The sequence below is a fragment of the Peromyscus leucopus genome, chromosome 7, assembly GCF_004664715.2.
Source record: "Peromyscus leucopus breed LL Stock chromosome 7, UCI_PerLeu_2.1, whole genome shotgun sequence".
NCBI lineage: Eukaryota > Metazoa > Chordata > Mammalia > Rodentia > Cricetidae > Peromyscus > Peromyscus leucopus.
Genome location: NC_051069.1, coordinates 26917449 through 26933817, shown reverse-complemented (window position 1 = coordinate 26933817; position 16369 = coordinate 26917449). Strand labels below are relative to the sequence as shown.

Here is a 16369-nt window from a genome sequence, read left to right as displayed (position 1 = left end):
TATTTGTGAGATGGAAAATTCTACAAATTAAAGTGTGGCCATTGGAGCCGGAAGCTGCTGTTTTTGTTCTCTCCACCACTCTTGCTCATCTGGTCCTCTGAAAACCCGAGGGGTTAGGGTTTTCAGTTGGTAGAGTGCCCTGTGTTCAATCCCAAGCACCGTATAAACCAGACACTGTGTGTGCCTATAATCCCATCACTTGGGAGATGTAGGCAGGAGGATCAGAAGTTCATGGTTTCCTGGGAGTTGGAGGTCGGCCTGGGGCTACATGAAACCCTGTCTTAAAACAAACAAACAAAACAAAAGAAGTCAAAACAGGTCATTAATGGGAAAGCTGGTAAATCTAAGTAAGGCCTACACTTTAGTTCATAGAAATTGCCAGTGTTCCATCTCTCAGTTTGGTAATGTCTGGTAGTTACATAAGATCTTAAGATCAGAGGCACTGGGTAGACTGTCTCTACCAGATATCGAATTCTAAAATTGACCTCTACCCCAACAAAAGAAAAGACCTTTGGGGATAGGAAGATGGCTCAGTGATAAAGGCACTTGCTGCCAAGTCTGATGATTCCAGTTCGGTCCCCAGGTCCCACATGGCAGAGGGAAAGAACTGACTCCTGCAAGTTGTCCTCAGACCTCCATAGACACACCTCCATAGACACACCTCCATAGACACCCTTCATAGACACACCTCCATAGACACCCTCCATAGACACACCTCCATAGACACCCTCCATAGATACACCTCCATAGACACCCTTCATAGACACACCTCCATAGACACCCTTCATAGACACCCTTCATAGACACACCTCCATAGACACCCTTCATAGACACACCTCCATAGACAGACACACCTCCATAGACACACCTCCACACACACCTCCATAGACACACCTCCATAGACACACCTCCATAGACTCCCTAGACAGACACATCTCCATAGACACACCTCCATAGACAAACACACCTCAATAGACACCCTTCATAGACACACCTCCATACACTCCTCCATTGACACACCTCCATAGATACACCTCCATAGACACCCTCCATAGACACACCTCCATAGACAGACACACCTCCATAGACACACCTCCATAGACACATCTCCATAGACACACCTCCATAGACTCCCTAGACAGACACATCTCCATAGACACACCTCCATAGACAAACACACCTCCATAGATACCCTCTATACACTCCTCCATAGACTCACCTCTATAGACAGACACACCTCCATAGACACACCTCTATAGACACCCTCCATAGACACACCTCCATAGACACACACCATGGCATGCATCCACCTGCCTACACACAAAAAGGAAATAAAAATATAATTTTAAAATTTGTTTTAAAAGCCTTTAAAATGCCTCCAAGGAATCCAGGCTCTAGACCCAGGCTTCTGAGGCTCTTCTTCAGGAAGCAAGTCAGACGCTTGCCTTGGATCCAGGTGGCGGTGAGCGCATTCAGGTCCTAGTCCATCGTCACAGCCCTTTTGTGCAGTGGTCTTCTAGATACACTGGTTCATGTTCTAACTGCAGTTTTAAAGGTCTCACAGCTTCTCAGGGACAATGTTTGTCTTAGACTCAGGTGCTTTAGAAATCCTTAATCTGTTTTCCCTTACCACAGAGGAGTTTATTATGTTTTAAAGCAGAGACTGAAATGTAGGAAGAGAATAAAGATTCTGTTCCGGGTAGGCTTTGCGCTTAGTTGGCCTTAATTAAGATGTATAGGGTTTCTGTGCCTTTCTCCAGAGATCCCTAGCTTGTAGCCTGCCTAGCTTGTGGCTGGCTGTCATTCCCTAGGCTGGTCACGAGAGGGCAGTGTGGCATGCCTTTTCTCAGTTGAGGCTCATAGTGTCCTGGTCTGCATACACTTGGGTGTGGTGGTGCACGTTTTTAATCCCAGTGCAGAAGCAGGTGGATCTCTTTGCGTTCGAGGCTGGTCTAGTTTACTATCCAGGACAGCTATGTTCCAGGGCTATGTAGAGAGACCCTGTCTCAATTTAAAAAAAAAAAAAAAAGTGTGTCTTGAGTAGTTCCAAGGATAAGGAAGCTTACCTTCTACTTATACCTTACTTCCCCACTACACCTAAGATCACATTTTCAAGACCGTTACCTAATAGTTAGATTTTGAATGGAATCTTTCTTGGGTTTGGGGGACCTTTCTGTACCTGGAAGACATTTAAAAATTTTATTGTTATTGTGAGGTATAGTGCGTTTGCATGTATATGGTGTGTGAGTGTGTGTGTGTGTGTGTGTGTGTGTGTGTGTGTGTGTCCAGGTATGGACATGCCATGTATACACATGGAGAGTAGAGGACAACTCTGGGACATCAGGTCTCTCCGTCCGCCATGGGTTCCAGGGACTAAACTTCGGTCAGCAGGCTTGCTCCGCAAGGCACTTTCGCCCTCTCAGTTATTTCACACATTCTCTCCCTTTTAATACAATTCAGAACCTTTTGTCCTCGACTGCGTCCTGTGCCTTCTCCTCTACTCTCAGGTCTAGGCTTAAATTTTTTTTTTTTATTTAATTTTGTTTTGTTTAAGACAGGGTTTCACTCTGTGGCTCGGGCTAGCCTTGAGGTCCCAGCAATCCCCCTGCCTCAGTCTCCAAAACACTGGAATTGTGAGTGTGTGCCACCACCACATGGATTTAATCAGTGAACAATACAGGCAGCCACGGAACTGTACATGTGCAAAGGGCAACTCTTACAGTGTGTGCAGTCTATCTCGGTTTAAAAAGGAAGTCAGGAGCAGCCCCTCAGGTGGCTTGAGCAGAATGTAAGTCATTGGCGGTGCTTTCGGGAGAAGCCCGGATGCTCGTCCATTGCCTCATGGATTAGAGAAATTACTGACCTTTCCTCTCAGGTCTTCCGGAACACACTTGCCCTTCTGGGACACAAGGAACAGCATTCCTTCCCAAAGATGACTCACCCTTACCCTGCAGCCTCGTGAGACGTCACAGGGACGGTGGGAAGAATGGCCGCAACTGGTCCCAGAGCTGAGTCTAGGATGAGGAGGGCATCTTAGAAATCTTTGGGGTTGTTTTCTTTGTTTATTTGTTTGCTTGTTTTTCTTTCTTTCTTTCTTCTCTCTCTCTCTCTCTCTCTCTCTCTCTCTCTCTCTCTCTCTCTCTCTCTCTCTCTCTTTTAGACATGGTCTCATGTAGCCCAGGCTATCCTCAAACTCCTTGAGTAGTACAGGGATCCTTGCACCTCCACCTCCCAAGTGCTATGATTAGAGCTGTGTACCATCATGCCTGGGACATGTGTGACAGGGTCTCACACTACAACCCAAGCTGGCCTGGAACTTACATCAGTCTTAGCTCGGCTGCGTGCTGGGATTACAGCCACGGCTTCCGTGGGGTTTTTCCAGAAGTTACTCAGGCAGTCTGGTTTTCCACAGGTTCTGTTTTTGAGGCCGAAATTCTGGAGCTGGCCCGGGAAAGCAGGCAGAGAGATTATGGGTCCAAGCTGGAGCCGAGTCACGTCTGTCCTTTGACTGACACAGGCCTCGGTTGCCGGTGCAGACTAAGGTACTGTGCCTGGGAACGACGGGTCTCACCCTCATACCTGATGGATTTTCCCTGCTCAGCGGAGGAAGCATTTGTCTCATGCTTGATGCCGTTGGCCTTGGGCTTGTACAGCTTCACTCTTTGAGTAAACAAGGGCATGTAGGTGAGCCTGGGGTTGACTTGATCCTCAGATGGCACCTGTGAGCCCGGAGCATGGGGGGCAAACAGGACAGTCAGCTGACAAAGGACTGAAGTCCCGTCCTCTGCATATTACAGTCTGAGCCCTTGGTCAGTTAAGGAATCACAAGGAATATGATTTTGTTTTGCCTCAGGTAAGAATGGAATCTCTAGGGGCTGGAGAGATGGCTCAGTGGTTGAGAACATGTACTGCTTTTTGCGGAGGACATGAGTTGGGTCCCCAGCACCCAAGTTGAATAGCTCACATAACCATCTCTAACTCCAGCTCCAGGGGACCAGACGTCTCTGGCTTGAGGTCACCTGCCTTCAAATGTGTATACCCACATCCAGACACAGACATACACACGTGCATGTATATAACAACAATAATAGTATAATAGACATAAAAATGGAGTCCTTACTGCTCAGTAAGCAGGGTTGGCAACTATTCTTGTTCAAAATCTCTCTGAAGGCAGGTGAGTCACTGGCTCAGTGGGTAAAGTCACCCACTAGGAGGTGGCTCAGTGGTTAAGAGCACTGGCGGCCAGCTCACAACCCTCTGGAACTCCAGTTCCTGGGGATCTGATGCCCTCTTCTGGTCTCCACAGGCACCAGGTGCGTTTGTGGTGCACAGAGGTGCATGCAGGCAAAACACCCATACACAGAAAATAAAATAATAATACCAAAAGGGGGTTGCTTGGTTTGGTTTGTTTTTCTAAGATAAACTGCTCTGCAGTTCCTACCAGGGGTTTTTCATGGCTTCCATAGCGCCCTTGGGGCTGAGCCCTCCAGTCTTGGAAGAAGTGCCTGCCGGTCAGGTCTGTTTGGAATTTGACTTGGAGGATTCCAGGTGTGTTGGGGGGGCACTTACTCTTGACTCTTCTCGACAGGAGCTTGAGAGGTGGCAGACAGGACATCTGGGAAAGAAGGGCAGCTTTAACTGTCTTGTGCTTCGGCAGCAGGAAGTGCTCAGAGTCTGGGAGAGGTTGTGGGGTAGGGAAAGCCACGTTTCTGGATTTCCCAAGATAATGAAAGCGGTGACAGGCTCTATTGTTCTCTGTTCCCTGAAGGAGCGATTGGGACCTTCTGACCTTTCTTTTCTAAACAGGGTATCATGTAGCTTGAGCAAGTCAATATGTAGCCAAGGATGACCTTGAACTTCCGACCCTCTGCCTTCCACATTCCCAGCACTGAGACTATAGACAGGAACCACTACCCCTAGTTTATAAGGTGCTGGAAATCCAACCTGGGGCTTCATGCATGTTAAGGCAGCACTCGGCCAAGTGGGCCACACCCTGCCCTAGTTACCTCTTGACAGGGACACTAGCGCACTTTACCCTGGATGCTGTGGCTTCATCAAACTTGGCAGCTCTCTTTGTCCCCGTAATGGCTATCCCCTGCTTGGTCTGGCTCGGCTCCTGATGTGCGTGGGTCGTGGGCCAGCCAGGTGCCACTTCCCTCGCCACACGCTGTGTGGATTGGCTGCATAGGGAAGAAAAGATTCCACTGGTGGTGACCTCTCCCTCTGAGCTGACCCGGGTGACCTAAGCAGAAGGGCCCCGTGGCATGGGCTTGCCTCCTTGCCTTTCATTGGTGGGTTTGCCTAAAGGAAACAATGTATTTTCGGGTACTTTCAAATGAAAATGTCTGTATTGCTTCTCTGGAAAGGAAATTTTAAATTTATTTTATCGGTTTCTTTTTCATATCCCTCTGTTATCATGCTGTGTCTTAGCAGAGAAGATGAGACACCTGCCACCACACGATAGGACCACAGGGAGCGTACTACAAACCTCCTCGCAGGCAGCTGGGGGCTGCCGCTTAGAGAATGGAGGCTCTGTGAAAAGAAGCTTGGACATGTATCTGCTGGCAGGGTGTATAGCTTTCTTCTGTGTCACGAGGCTGATGCATGGGTCACTTTGGGGAGCGTGTCACCTCCTCAGCCTACAGCTGTGGGCCATTTGTAAAGCACACAGTAGTGTCTCTGGGTTCAAGCCGGGCTTCCTAACTGGGTAGGGATGAGCGAGAGGGCTTTCTGGGGCCAGAGAGGGCAGGAGGAAGATACTTTGTACTTCAGTGAGATTGATAAACCTGGGCCTTCCTATCTTGCACTGGGGACTTTATGTCTCCCATGAATGCGCAGGGGACAGGGATGGCCCTGGATTTAGGACCCCCACTCCCGTACCAGTTTGCCCCTTGCTCAAATCTCAGGTGAAGTCAAAAGCCTAAGTTAAAGCTGAGCTCGAGGGAAGTCCAAGATTCACGAGGAACGCGCCCTTTGCTCTGGGGTTTGACGACTGTCTCTCTGAGGTGACAGATGGCAGACTTCTAACATTACCAGACCCTTGAGTAATAGGCTCCTCCCTGCTCTTCTCACACCCACACAGCCCTGCCTCCTGCCGCTGACAGGCTTGCTCTCAGTTCTGGCTACTCACGTGATCCCTTGACTGCTCTTATCTAGACCAGGTGAGAGAACTTGACTCCACACTGGGGCTTGGGTGTTGGTCTGGTCCTGGTTGAGGTGCTCCTCGTGGTTCAGATGTCCTCTTGGTGCTATTCTTCTGCCCTGAATGTGACCTGGAAGCGTTATGTATGGAACTGAGGATGGCCTCGACCTTCTGATCTTCTGGCTTCTACCTTGGGATTATGGGTGTGTCTCACCATGCCTGCCTTATGCAATAATGGAGCTCAAACCCAGGGCTTCATGCATGCTAGTCAGACACTCTGTGGACTAAGCTACAGCCCAGTCTCAATCCATCCCTTCGTTTTGAAAACCTGGCCTGCAGGGCTACCATCAGGCCCAACCGAAGGAGGAAGGATGGAAGGAGGAAGGATGGAAGGAGGAAGGGTGGAAGGAGGAAGGATGGAAGGAGGAAGGATGGAAGGCTGCAGTGAGGCAGGAATCATGGCACCCTCCAGAGTGCTCCCGGCCGACTTGTAGCCAGACAAAGCCTGAAGGGCTACTGAGAATCAAGCCTTTGCCCTGCACTGTCCTCCACCCCTGGGATCTGTCTGGGGCACAGGGATGCTCCTGGATAGGACTAAACAAGGTGTCTGGGAACAGAGGGTTCAGACACTGCTTTATGTCCAATGTCCTTCTCCACTCCCTCTTAGCTCCCACCCCCCATTAATTCTCACCTGGATGGGAGGGCTCGTCCTCATGTACCACATTGCCCATCTTCCAGGGCTTGAACCATTCTCTGTGGGTCTTGCTGACTGGGACCCATGCAGGCTTGTAGAACTGGTTGTGTACGCTTGAACTCTCTCTCTGCAATGGAGCCTCCTCAAGCAGCTGCAGGCGGTATTTAACATCTGTCGGGGCGATTTCCTCCTTTTCCAGCTCCTGGAGAGCAACCCCAGGCTGCTGCTGCTGCTGCTGCTGCTGCTGCTGCTGTGTCTGCTGGGAAGTTCACTTGGTCAGAGGGGTCACTGCTGGGGTTACATAGGGGAAGTGTGTGTGTGTGTGTGTGTGTGTGTGTGTGTGTGTGTGTGTGTGTGTTTGTGTGTCTCTGTGTGTGTGTATGTTTGTGTGTGTGTGTGTGTGTGTGTGTGTTCTTGGTGTCCTAGAGAAAACACTTGCCAGTGTCAACTGGAAAGTTACTTGTCTGAGCTACCATGTCATTACTTGCAAAATCAGCAAAACAGACTCCTTTCTGGGTTCCTGAGGAGATCTGAACTAAGGACTTAGCATTGTGCTTGGCATATAGTTAAGTGTATAATAGTCTCTTAAATGGTTGTGATCTTCCTAGACGGTGCTGCCATTGGTGGCATGAGTTGGGGCTTGATTTGAGTACTTAACTTTACCTGAACACCGGGGGCACTGTCCTCAAGCCCCATGGGGACAGCCAGGGGCTGTCTCTGGATAGAATTGGATGAGTCATCCAGCGGGTAGGCTCTTCTGTCCCCAGGAGAGAGAATGTCTAGAGTAGGGAAAAGAACTAAGGACCATCTTAGCTCTCCTACCTATGGGCAGCTTTCTGCAAGCCCTCTCTCACCAAGGCGAGAGGAAGGCATGGGCATTATGTCCAGACAGGTCCCAGCGTTAATTTATTTGAGACTAGATCAGTGTGAGAACTTGAGGGGAAGGGTTGGAGTGGAATGGGGATGGCTCTCAGCATTTAGGGGTCCATGGCAAAGGCAGTCTTCCTCCATCTCTTCCTCCCTCCCTCCCATCCTTCCTTCCTCCTTCCCTTTATTATTTTCTTCTGAGAGAGCCTTATGTAGCCAAGAATTACCTACATAGCTAAAGATAGCCTTGAATTTCTGATCTTCAGCTTCCACCTCCCAAGTGATGGGATTACAGGCACGCACCACCACACCCCATTTATTCAGCAAATGTAACGCAGTGCTTGGTGCACCCTAGGAAATTGCCCTGAAAACTGAGCTACACCCCAAACTGTAAAAGCAGTTGTTCTCAAAACATTTCAGGATTGTTTTGTTCTTCCTTCTGGCTTTGAATGTTGCGGCTGTTGGGAATGGGTGACTTACAGTAAAGATGGCTGACAGGGGACCCCCGGAGAGTCAAGGGAGACTCCCTTTCAATAGGCCCGAGGTAGGCACCATGGTGTCCATGTCTCCTAAGGGGTAGAGAAAGGAGAGTGTCGAGAAACGGAATAACTAGGGAGAGCCACACAGGCATTTTGCTCCTTGCTTTCATCCAAGTTGCAAGCCTACACTCCAGGACCTTGAAGAGGCCTTTCTAGCTCCACGGGGACAGAAAGGAGAGATGGGTCTGTGGGCTGATTTTTGTGGTCAGGTATCAGACCAAGTGGAAGGCCATGTGTCTAAGGTTCAAGGGAGACTGGGAAAGGACAGACGGCTTTTAGCTGGTAAAGAAGGGGGCATTTTTGACTGGTAGGTGTCAAGTGGAGTAGGCAGACGACAGGGTGAGTGTGAGAGAATCCAGCAGACCAAGCTGGATGCTTTAGGCTTTTACCTCCAGGATGTGGGCAGCTGCAGCTGTAGTAGGGGCTTGGGAATGAGGGGTTGATGGGGCCTGGACAAAAACCTGTGTCCTTCTCTGCCAGCATTAAAGGGAGGGGAGCATACAGTGAGAGGGAAGGAACTCTGGGAATAAAGAAGGGTTGAAGAGGTGGATGTCAGGTAGAGATGGCCAGAGGACAGCCACCCATGGTCACAGAGCATACATGATGGCCATCCTCTGTTCTCCAGCTCCTGAGTGACACAGAGGCATTGGCTCTGAGGTTAGTATCTTAGGTTGCCATGGACCTCCTCTATATGTAAAGACCACTGTACTGGCCTAGGGAGAGGAGCAGGAGGCAGCTGCGTCCCCAGCAATGACCTGTTACCATCAGCATTTAGGGGAATGGGAGATTGTGGAAATATCAGACCTTAAGATTGCTGGGTCTTCTCTCTGTTACTAACTCAAGTCCAGCTGTGAGTCTCTGTTGTTCTGTGCACGTGAATATGCAGTGAACTACGTATGCATGTGTGTGTGTGTGTGTGTGTGTGTGTGTGTGTGTGTGCACGCAGTGAAGTATGCATGTGTATGTGTGTATGTGACTGTCCCCCAGTGTGCATGGGTGGGTGTGAGCATGTGTGTATATGTTGTGAAATATGCATGCATGTGTGTGATTGTCCAGTGTGTGTGTGTGTGTGTGTGTGTGTGTGTGTGTGTGTGTGTGTGTGAGGGTGTACAGCATACTTAAGCTCTGACCCCTCAATGCCTTTCTTGTCCTTGTTTCCAATCCAGCCCAGCCTGCACACCCACCAGGTGTCCTGAGACAGGAGGTTGAGCTGCATTCTGCCAGCTGTGTAGGTTTGCCCGTGGCTGGCTCCTTTTCAGAACCTGCAATCACAAAATAGGAAGCGTGAAGCTGGAAGATGACAGCAGACTCCTGTTCGTCCGCCCTTTCCCACCTATGAAATCTAAAGCATTTCTTCTTTTCGAGCTCCCAGTGTCCCCAGCTGATGCATGGGATCACAGTGTTAATAACACGAGTCGCAGACACAGAGTTGGAGAGGCCTACACTGTGAGTCCTCACACCACCGCCCCAGGGCCTGTTCCTGTGTAGTGCCCCCTCCCCTCCCCCCACATCTGAACACTTCCCACTCTGTCATCCCTCTTGGGACACATGTATATTTCATTCTGGAGCAACACTAGCCATTTTTAATTGTCTTTTCCTGTGGCTTCACCATTTGTCTGAATTATCCGTCCCAAGGCTTATAAAAACGGACTAACTCTTTTTTAGCAGCACTTTCCAGCCGAGCTAATGCTTTTGTGACTCCATTGTGAGCCAGCAAGGCTGCCAGCTCAGGGGGCCTTCCTTGGTCAGAGTATGTTCTGTGTAACCTCCAACTGTGCCAGAGTTTAATCAATGTTTCTAAAACTTAAGTTTTATTTATCATTATTGTGCATGTGTGTATGACGTGGAACATGCATGCCAAGGCACATGTGTGGAGGCCAGAGGGCAGCTTTGTTGAGTTGGCTTTCTCCTTCCACCATTATGTGGGCTCCAAGGGTCAAACCTGATCGTCAGTCCTTTGCAGCAAATGCCATCTGCCTGATGATATTGCCTGCCCCATATATATATATATATATATATATATATATATATATATATATATATAAAAAACAGGATCTCTCTGTGTAGCCCTGTCTTGGGACTTGCTTTGTAGACCAGGCTCACCTGGAATACACAGAAATCTGCCTGCCTCTGCCTCCCCAGTGCTGGGATTAAAGGCATTTGCCACTATGGCCTGCCTCTCCTGCTCCTAATTTAATCAGTGTTTTTAAAACAAAATTTTATGGTGTGTGTGAGAGTGTGTGTAAGCATATGCATGATCAGAGGACAGCTTCTGGGAATCAGTTCTATGCCTCTACCATGTGGGTCCAGGGCATGGAACTCAGGTTGTCAGGCTTGGCAACAGGGGCCTTCACCTGGCCTTGAACTTGCCAAGGATGACCTTGAACCCCTGATCCCCTTGTTTCTACCCCACGTGCTAAGATTACAGGCAGGAGCCACCTTGCAGGCCAGCACTTAGCTTCTGAGTCACAGTGTGGGAAGATTCCTTGTGAATTAAAGAGAAAGTGTGACTCAGACACTCTTCAAGCAGCCACCTGGGGGGTAGTAGGGGTACCCTGTCAACCAGTTCTACTTAAGAAATTTTCGATGTTCCTGGCACAGGATCTGCTTTCTGACCGAGTCTCCTCTGAGCTTCATGGGACTTTTTATCCCATTTGGAGATGGTGAGGTCCTTGGGCTCATAACCAGCTGGGTGGGAACTCCGGGGCCGGGGCCGGGGGCGGGGTGAGGAGACCAGAGTGCATTCAGAGCTTTGCTCTCCAGCTCCTTAGAGGAGGTCTAGTTAGCTGGGCTAACCGATGGTCCTGTGTGCCGTGGGTCAGATAACTGTCATGTTAGCATGTGGAACTTTCCAATCAGATATTTATGGGGTGCCTTTGCCAGGCCCAGAGGAAGGGGGCCTGTGGCTTTTTGTGAGAGCAGAGAGGAAGACTCATGACGGCTGACACTGACAGGGACGGCCGAGGTCAGGACTGTCCTGTGGACAACAGATTCCCGATGGAGCCCTTAGGTACTGCGCACATCCAGTGTCCGCAGCCTTCTCTCTAGAGCCTTCCCGGCCTCGTGACTCCCCCATCTCCTCCTGACTCTCCCTGGGCTGCACACTGTGGCTGAGCATCACTTCCAGGCCGATACTTCCCCTCCCTCCTCCCTCTCCTTCCTCAGCCTTTGGCATCCTGCTCAAATGTCATTTCCTTCCTAGAGAGTCTCCTGGTCCCTCGCTGCTGTCACAGTGGCAGCAGGGGCCTCACTCTCGTGAAGAGCTGGACTCCCGACTCCAGTAAAGGTCTCTGTAGTACAGTGGACTTCATGTTTTCCTCTGCCTGCTGGATTTAGGAGTTTATTAGAGACAGAGGCCACAATCCCCAGCAGCCAGCACAAAACCCGGTCTATTCAAGACATTTAATAAATATTTGTTGAATTCAACTGGAGGCTAGGGTAAGATTTCTTTGTAAGAAAGAACTGGGCAAGAAAGAGCAGGCTGGCAACCTGGGTGTGGTGGCCAATGCTTCTAATCTCTGCAATTTGGGAGGCTGAGGCAGGAGGATCATTAGGAGTTTAGGTAACATTGTGAATTTGAGATCACCCTTCAATACTAGCAAGACTCTTTCTCAGAACCAACCAACCAACCAACCAACCAACCAACCAATCAACAATCAAGTGGGACGTTGCAGACTTAGAGGCTATTTCATGAATGAATGCAGATGTGGCTGACTGCCTTTGAAAAGGCATCAAATCTTCCAGGGGTTTGGAGATCTTGATTATATCTATTTTCTTAGTGATCCCATCCTGCCTGGGGAAAATAAGACTCCATCTTTTCCCCAGCCCAGGGAGTCTTGGGAGGATAGTGACTGGGTGGTCTGGGACTGGGGTGCTAGGACAGCCGCCCAGGCTACAGTTATATGCTTGTGTAGGCAGGGGGTGCCTTCGGGGACTTCCCATTGTCTGGTCACTGGGGGAAGGGACTCAGAAGAAGGTGGCGGTGCAGGAAACCTGTCGGGTAGAGCTCTATGAAATAGGAGTGTGGCCGCTGTTCCTCAATACTGCAATTCCAGATGACAGAATATGCCGACACTCTCCCAAATCCCACCAGTCTATATATACTTCTGTACTCAGAATCCCTGACCAAGGTGAGGGAGGGAAAAAGGGTTCCCAGGCACTGATGCAAGACAGAGGGATCCAGGAATCCTGCTGCCTCGGAGTTGGCAGGCCTGGCCGTTCGTTCTTCCACCTTCTCCCTCCTGGGGCTGGAAGGCATGGGGCTTATGAGATGTCTTCTTTAGTGACTTTGTAGTTTAGCCTAAGGACTCATCTGAGGGAAAGTGGACCAAGAACCAAACAAAAGGAGAGACTCTGCAGGAGGCCAGGAGCCAGGTGCAGGCTCAGGCAGTCCCTTCAAAGGGCTAACGCAGGCTGCGCCATGTTGCCACCTGCTGGACACATGTATCAATAGCATGTCGCACCCTGGGGCGCTTCCTGCCCTCTGGCTGCATCAGTCTCAGTCTTTCTGCACTCTTTCTGCTCTTCTTCAAGTCCCCTCCCTCCTACACAACATCTGCTTTCCCACTTCTCCAAGGCGGGGCTGTCAAGAAGCCTTAGTCCTGGCCCGGGACCGAGGACTCTGAGCTATCTATATCTCCTGTGTTGCTGATAGAGAGAGAGAGAGATGCGCTACCTCTGGTGTCAGAGATCTTAATGCTCAGCCTATCTCTCTGGGTTCTTGAAGGCTTTCTGGGACGCAGAACTTAGCTGTGATTGAAGGCTCCTGAGCCATGTGTGAACCCAGGTACTTCTAAGAGAGAATGCATAGCATTACTAACTATGCGGAGCCCACAGGTGTCAACCGGACCATCTCAAACATGATGGGATGGAGGGCTCCTGGCCTCTTCATCTAGGCAAGGTGTGAAAGGCAAAGGTGGCCAGCAGAGGCTGCTGCGGCACTAGCTATGGGCCTTGCCACTTCTTTTTGTTTTGTTTTGTTTTTTTGAGACAGGGTTTCTCTGTGTAGTCTTGGTGCCTGTCCTGGATCTCGCTCTGTAGCCCAGGCTGGCCTCGAACTCACAGAGATCCACCTGGCTCTGCCTCCTGCGTGCTGGGATTAAAGGCGTGTGCCACCACTGCCCGGCTAAGGGCCTTGCTACTTCTAAAAGCTCCTTTCTCATTCCAGGGTGTGAGGACACAGAAACAGGGCTCTCTCTCCTGGTTAGAGTTGACTAGATACAAACCTGGGCTTCCCTTAGTGCCGATGTACCCAGACCGGTGTCTTGGCTTACCTATGCTTCTCCTACTCTGTCTGGGGCTAAGAGTCTGAGTGCTTCACCTGGATTCCCCCGGGGACACAGTTCACAGCCCCTGGCCTGGCTTCTCACAGCTCCCCTGTCAATCCTGGTTTGGGCTGTGTCTTTCCCAAACCCTGACAGTTCTTTTCGCTATCCCTTTGGGTAGATACTAGGCATGTGGGCTTCTAGATTGACCAGCTCTGAGGCCAGTGCCTTCCTGGTGATTTAGCAGGGACCAGTAGGAAGGCAAGTGTACTTAGGGATCTCCTGAGCCAAAGGGGAGCCAAAGAAGGCTGCCTCCTCTGCCTGACCTGACCTACTGACTGCAGGTGGGGACTTCAGAGCCACTTGGAGAAGAAGGGTGTCAGCAAATCGCCAGCCCTCTTTCTTCTCGCCTACCCCCTTTCTGTCAAGACCCTCTTTACTTCTTCCCCTTCTGGGGGACACTCCCTCCCTTGGTCCCCATGTGCAGAGTCGAAAGACCTTGTTCAGTGTCGGGGGCGGGGAGCTTGGTGGCTGATTTGGAGTGTGGTATCCAGCTCCTTGACTGGGATGAGATGGCCTGACTTTGGATTGTTTGCCCAGTGTCTCGGGGAGTCCCTTTCCATCCTGACTCACCTGGATGGCCAGGCCAGTGTTGGGTTTTGCAGATCTCAAGCACACCATAGTAAAAAGGGAGATGTTCTAAACAGGCCGAGGGGAGAGCTGCCCTGCTCAAGTAGAGAATTCTGGAGCAGCAATGGGTATCCTGGGTAGCCATAGGGATCACCATGGCAACAGGAGAGGCAATCCAGCAGTTCCAAAGGGAGGCAGTGATGGAGCAGGCCCTCCTCCAGGCTGAGGCTGAATTCCTGGCGTGGTTAGAAGAAGGATCACAAAGAGATCTGTAGACCCACAGCTATCTCTAACTTGGGGGACATGTGGCCTGCCTGCTGCCCCCTGTCACTGGAAATCCCTCCCTCCCTGTTACTCATCCATGAGGCACCCAACTTGGGCAGAGGACCTGTTGGTATGTGGAGAAGTAGGGGGGGAAGAACCGGAGTCAGTCACAGAGAATTGTCTTGCACATTGAAAGACATGCAATGAATGGGTTTTAGGCCGCTCCAGCCCGCTTCTCTACCTGCAGGACTCAGAGCCATCAAAGTTAACCCAGACTAACCAGGGATCAATGGCTGGCCTCTAATGTCCCCTCTAATGTCCCCTCACAAAAAGCAGCCTATTTGGAAGAAAGAAAATAAATGAAAGCACTTTTCTTGATCTCTGGTGCCGCTGAGACCATGTGGCCCTCCTCCCTCCCTGCCACCCTCCTCCTCACTCATTACCTCGCTCAATTAGCCACGGCTGGGTTAACCCCTTCAGCGTCAGGTTTGGGGAAAGGGTGATTACTTATTGCCTTCTCCACAGGCCCTGCTCCCAGCACGGTTCTCAGGAGCGCAGAACGGGCCAAGTCCAGTGCCTGCCAACCTCCTCCGTACCCTCCCTCCCTCCGGCTGCCAAATCTGACTTTGATTAGCGTGTGGAGGGGAAGAAAGCAGGAAAATAGAATATTAAAATCTTAATTCAATTTAAAACACTGTCATTCACAGGCATGCCAAACAGTGAGATGACTAATTATTATGCAAATGAGGCAGATAGAAAAGTGATTAATAATTGCACAAATTAAAAATTATTGTAAACATCCTGTGACGAGCGATAAGTCCGATGGAGGGGCGAGGGCGGTGGGCCGGGGAGGCCATGGAGGAGCGGGCTCCTGCATCCGTTTTTCCTCATTAGGGGGATTTAATTAGCACCCAATGATGGGGCTTGGGCTGCCAGGGTTGGGGAGTATGTGGCCAGCACCCCAGCTGTCTGCTGGATCCTCATTTCCTCTCCAGTTCCTCCTCGCTGCCCTGGGGTCCTCACCGGAGCCAGTTGATCAGGAAGAGGAAGAAAGACTGGCCACCATGAAGGGCAGACACGGTGCCAAGCGAAGTCTGCTGCTTTCCTCTCATCTTGACCACCTACCTCCTGTCTTTTACACCCTCTGTCTGAGTCAGGAGGGAAAGTTAAGAGGCTCCTCGACTTAGGAGTGGGGGGGGGGATATCCTAGTCCAGCTAGCATGCATTTCCTGTGAAGGGACACAGGGCATCTCCAAGCGCACGCGTGTGTGTGTGTGTGTGTGTGTGTGTGTGTGTGTGTGTGTATGTGTATACATGTGTGCATATATATGCACATGTGTGGAGGCTGGAGGACAATCTTGGTGTCCACCTCCTTTAAGACTGCATCTTTCATTGGCCTGGAACTTACCAATTAAGCTAGACAGACTGGCTAGCCAGGTCCAAGGATCCTCCTTTTTCTGTCTCTTTTTCAGTGGGATTACATGAATACATCACCATGCTTCGTGTTTTAGGATTCTGGGGATTGAACTCAGGTCCTTGTGTTTACAAGACAAGCTCTTTACTGGTCGAGCCATCCTACCAGTCCAGTTGACTTATTCTTTTTTTTTTTTTTTTGGTTTTTTTCAAGACAGGGTTTCTCTGTGTAGCTTTGCGCCTTTCCTGGAGCTCACTTGGTATCCCAGGCTGGCCTCGAACTCACAAAGATCCGCCTGCCTCTGCCTCCCAAGTGCTGACTTATTCTTATTAAAAACATTTACCGGGCTGGAGAGATGGCTCAGAGGTTAAGAGCACTGACTGCTCTTCCAGAGGTCCTGAGTTCAATTCCCAGCAACCACATGGTGGCTCACAACCATCTGTAATGAGATCTGGTGCCCTCTTCTGGCCTGCAGTCATACATGCTGTATACATAATAAATAAATAAATCTTAAAAAAAAAAAACAAAAAACATTTACCTACCAGCCACAGCTTC

General features: G+C 50.1%; 1 protein-coding gene across 3 annotated transcripts; it reads right to left on the bottom strand.

Moving 5' to 3' along the window:
• Positions 1–2631: 2631 nt before the first annotated feature.
• On the bottom strand, positions 2632–14246 carry LOC114691298. 3 transcript variants are annotated; one of them, XM_037207525.1, is made up of 11 exons: positions 14140–14246; positions 9427–9504; positions 8184–8272; positions 7500–7615; positions 6834–7092; positions 6131–6272; positions 5036–5180; positions 4442–4615; positions 3580–3719; positions 3322–3441; positions 2632–3014 (listed from the first exon to the last, which is right to left on the bottom strand). In XM_037207525.1, the coding sequence occupies exons 2-10, from the start codon at positions 9456–9458 to the stop codon at positions 3390–3392; spliced, it is 1149 nt and encodes a 382-aa protein (XP_037063420.1). In that variant the 5' UTR covers positions 9459–9504; positions 14140–14246; the 3' UTR covers positions 2632–3014; positions 3322–3389. The 3 variants fall into 3 exon arrangements, with proteins under 3 accessions (XP_037063420.1, XP_037063422.1, XP_037063421.1); XM_037207527.1 differs by having other exon boundaries at positions 4570–4615; XM_037207526.1 differs by having other exon boundaries at positions 6834–7080.
• Between the last annotated feature and the right edge of the window lie 2123 nt (positions 14247–16369).

Bases quoted from the DNA above. Each gene is read 5' to 3' on its own strand.
- LOC114691298 (XM_037207525.1), bottom strand. From the start codon at position 9,458: ATGCAGCTCAACCTCCTGTCTCAGGACACCTG. The intron at 8,273-9,426 runs GTGGGTGTGCAG...TCTACCCCTTAG, and splicing joins CTCCTGTCTCAGGACACCTG to GAGACATGGACACCATGGTG. The intron at 3,720-4,441 runs GTAGGAACTGCA...CCGGGCTCACAG, and splicing joins GAAGCCATGAAAAACCCCTG to GTGCCATCTGAGGATCAAGT.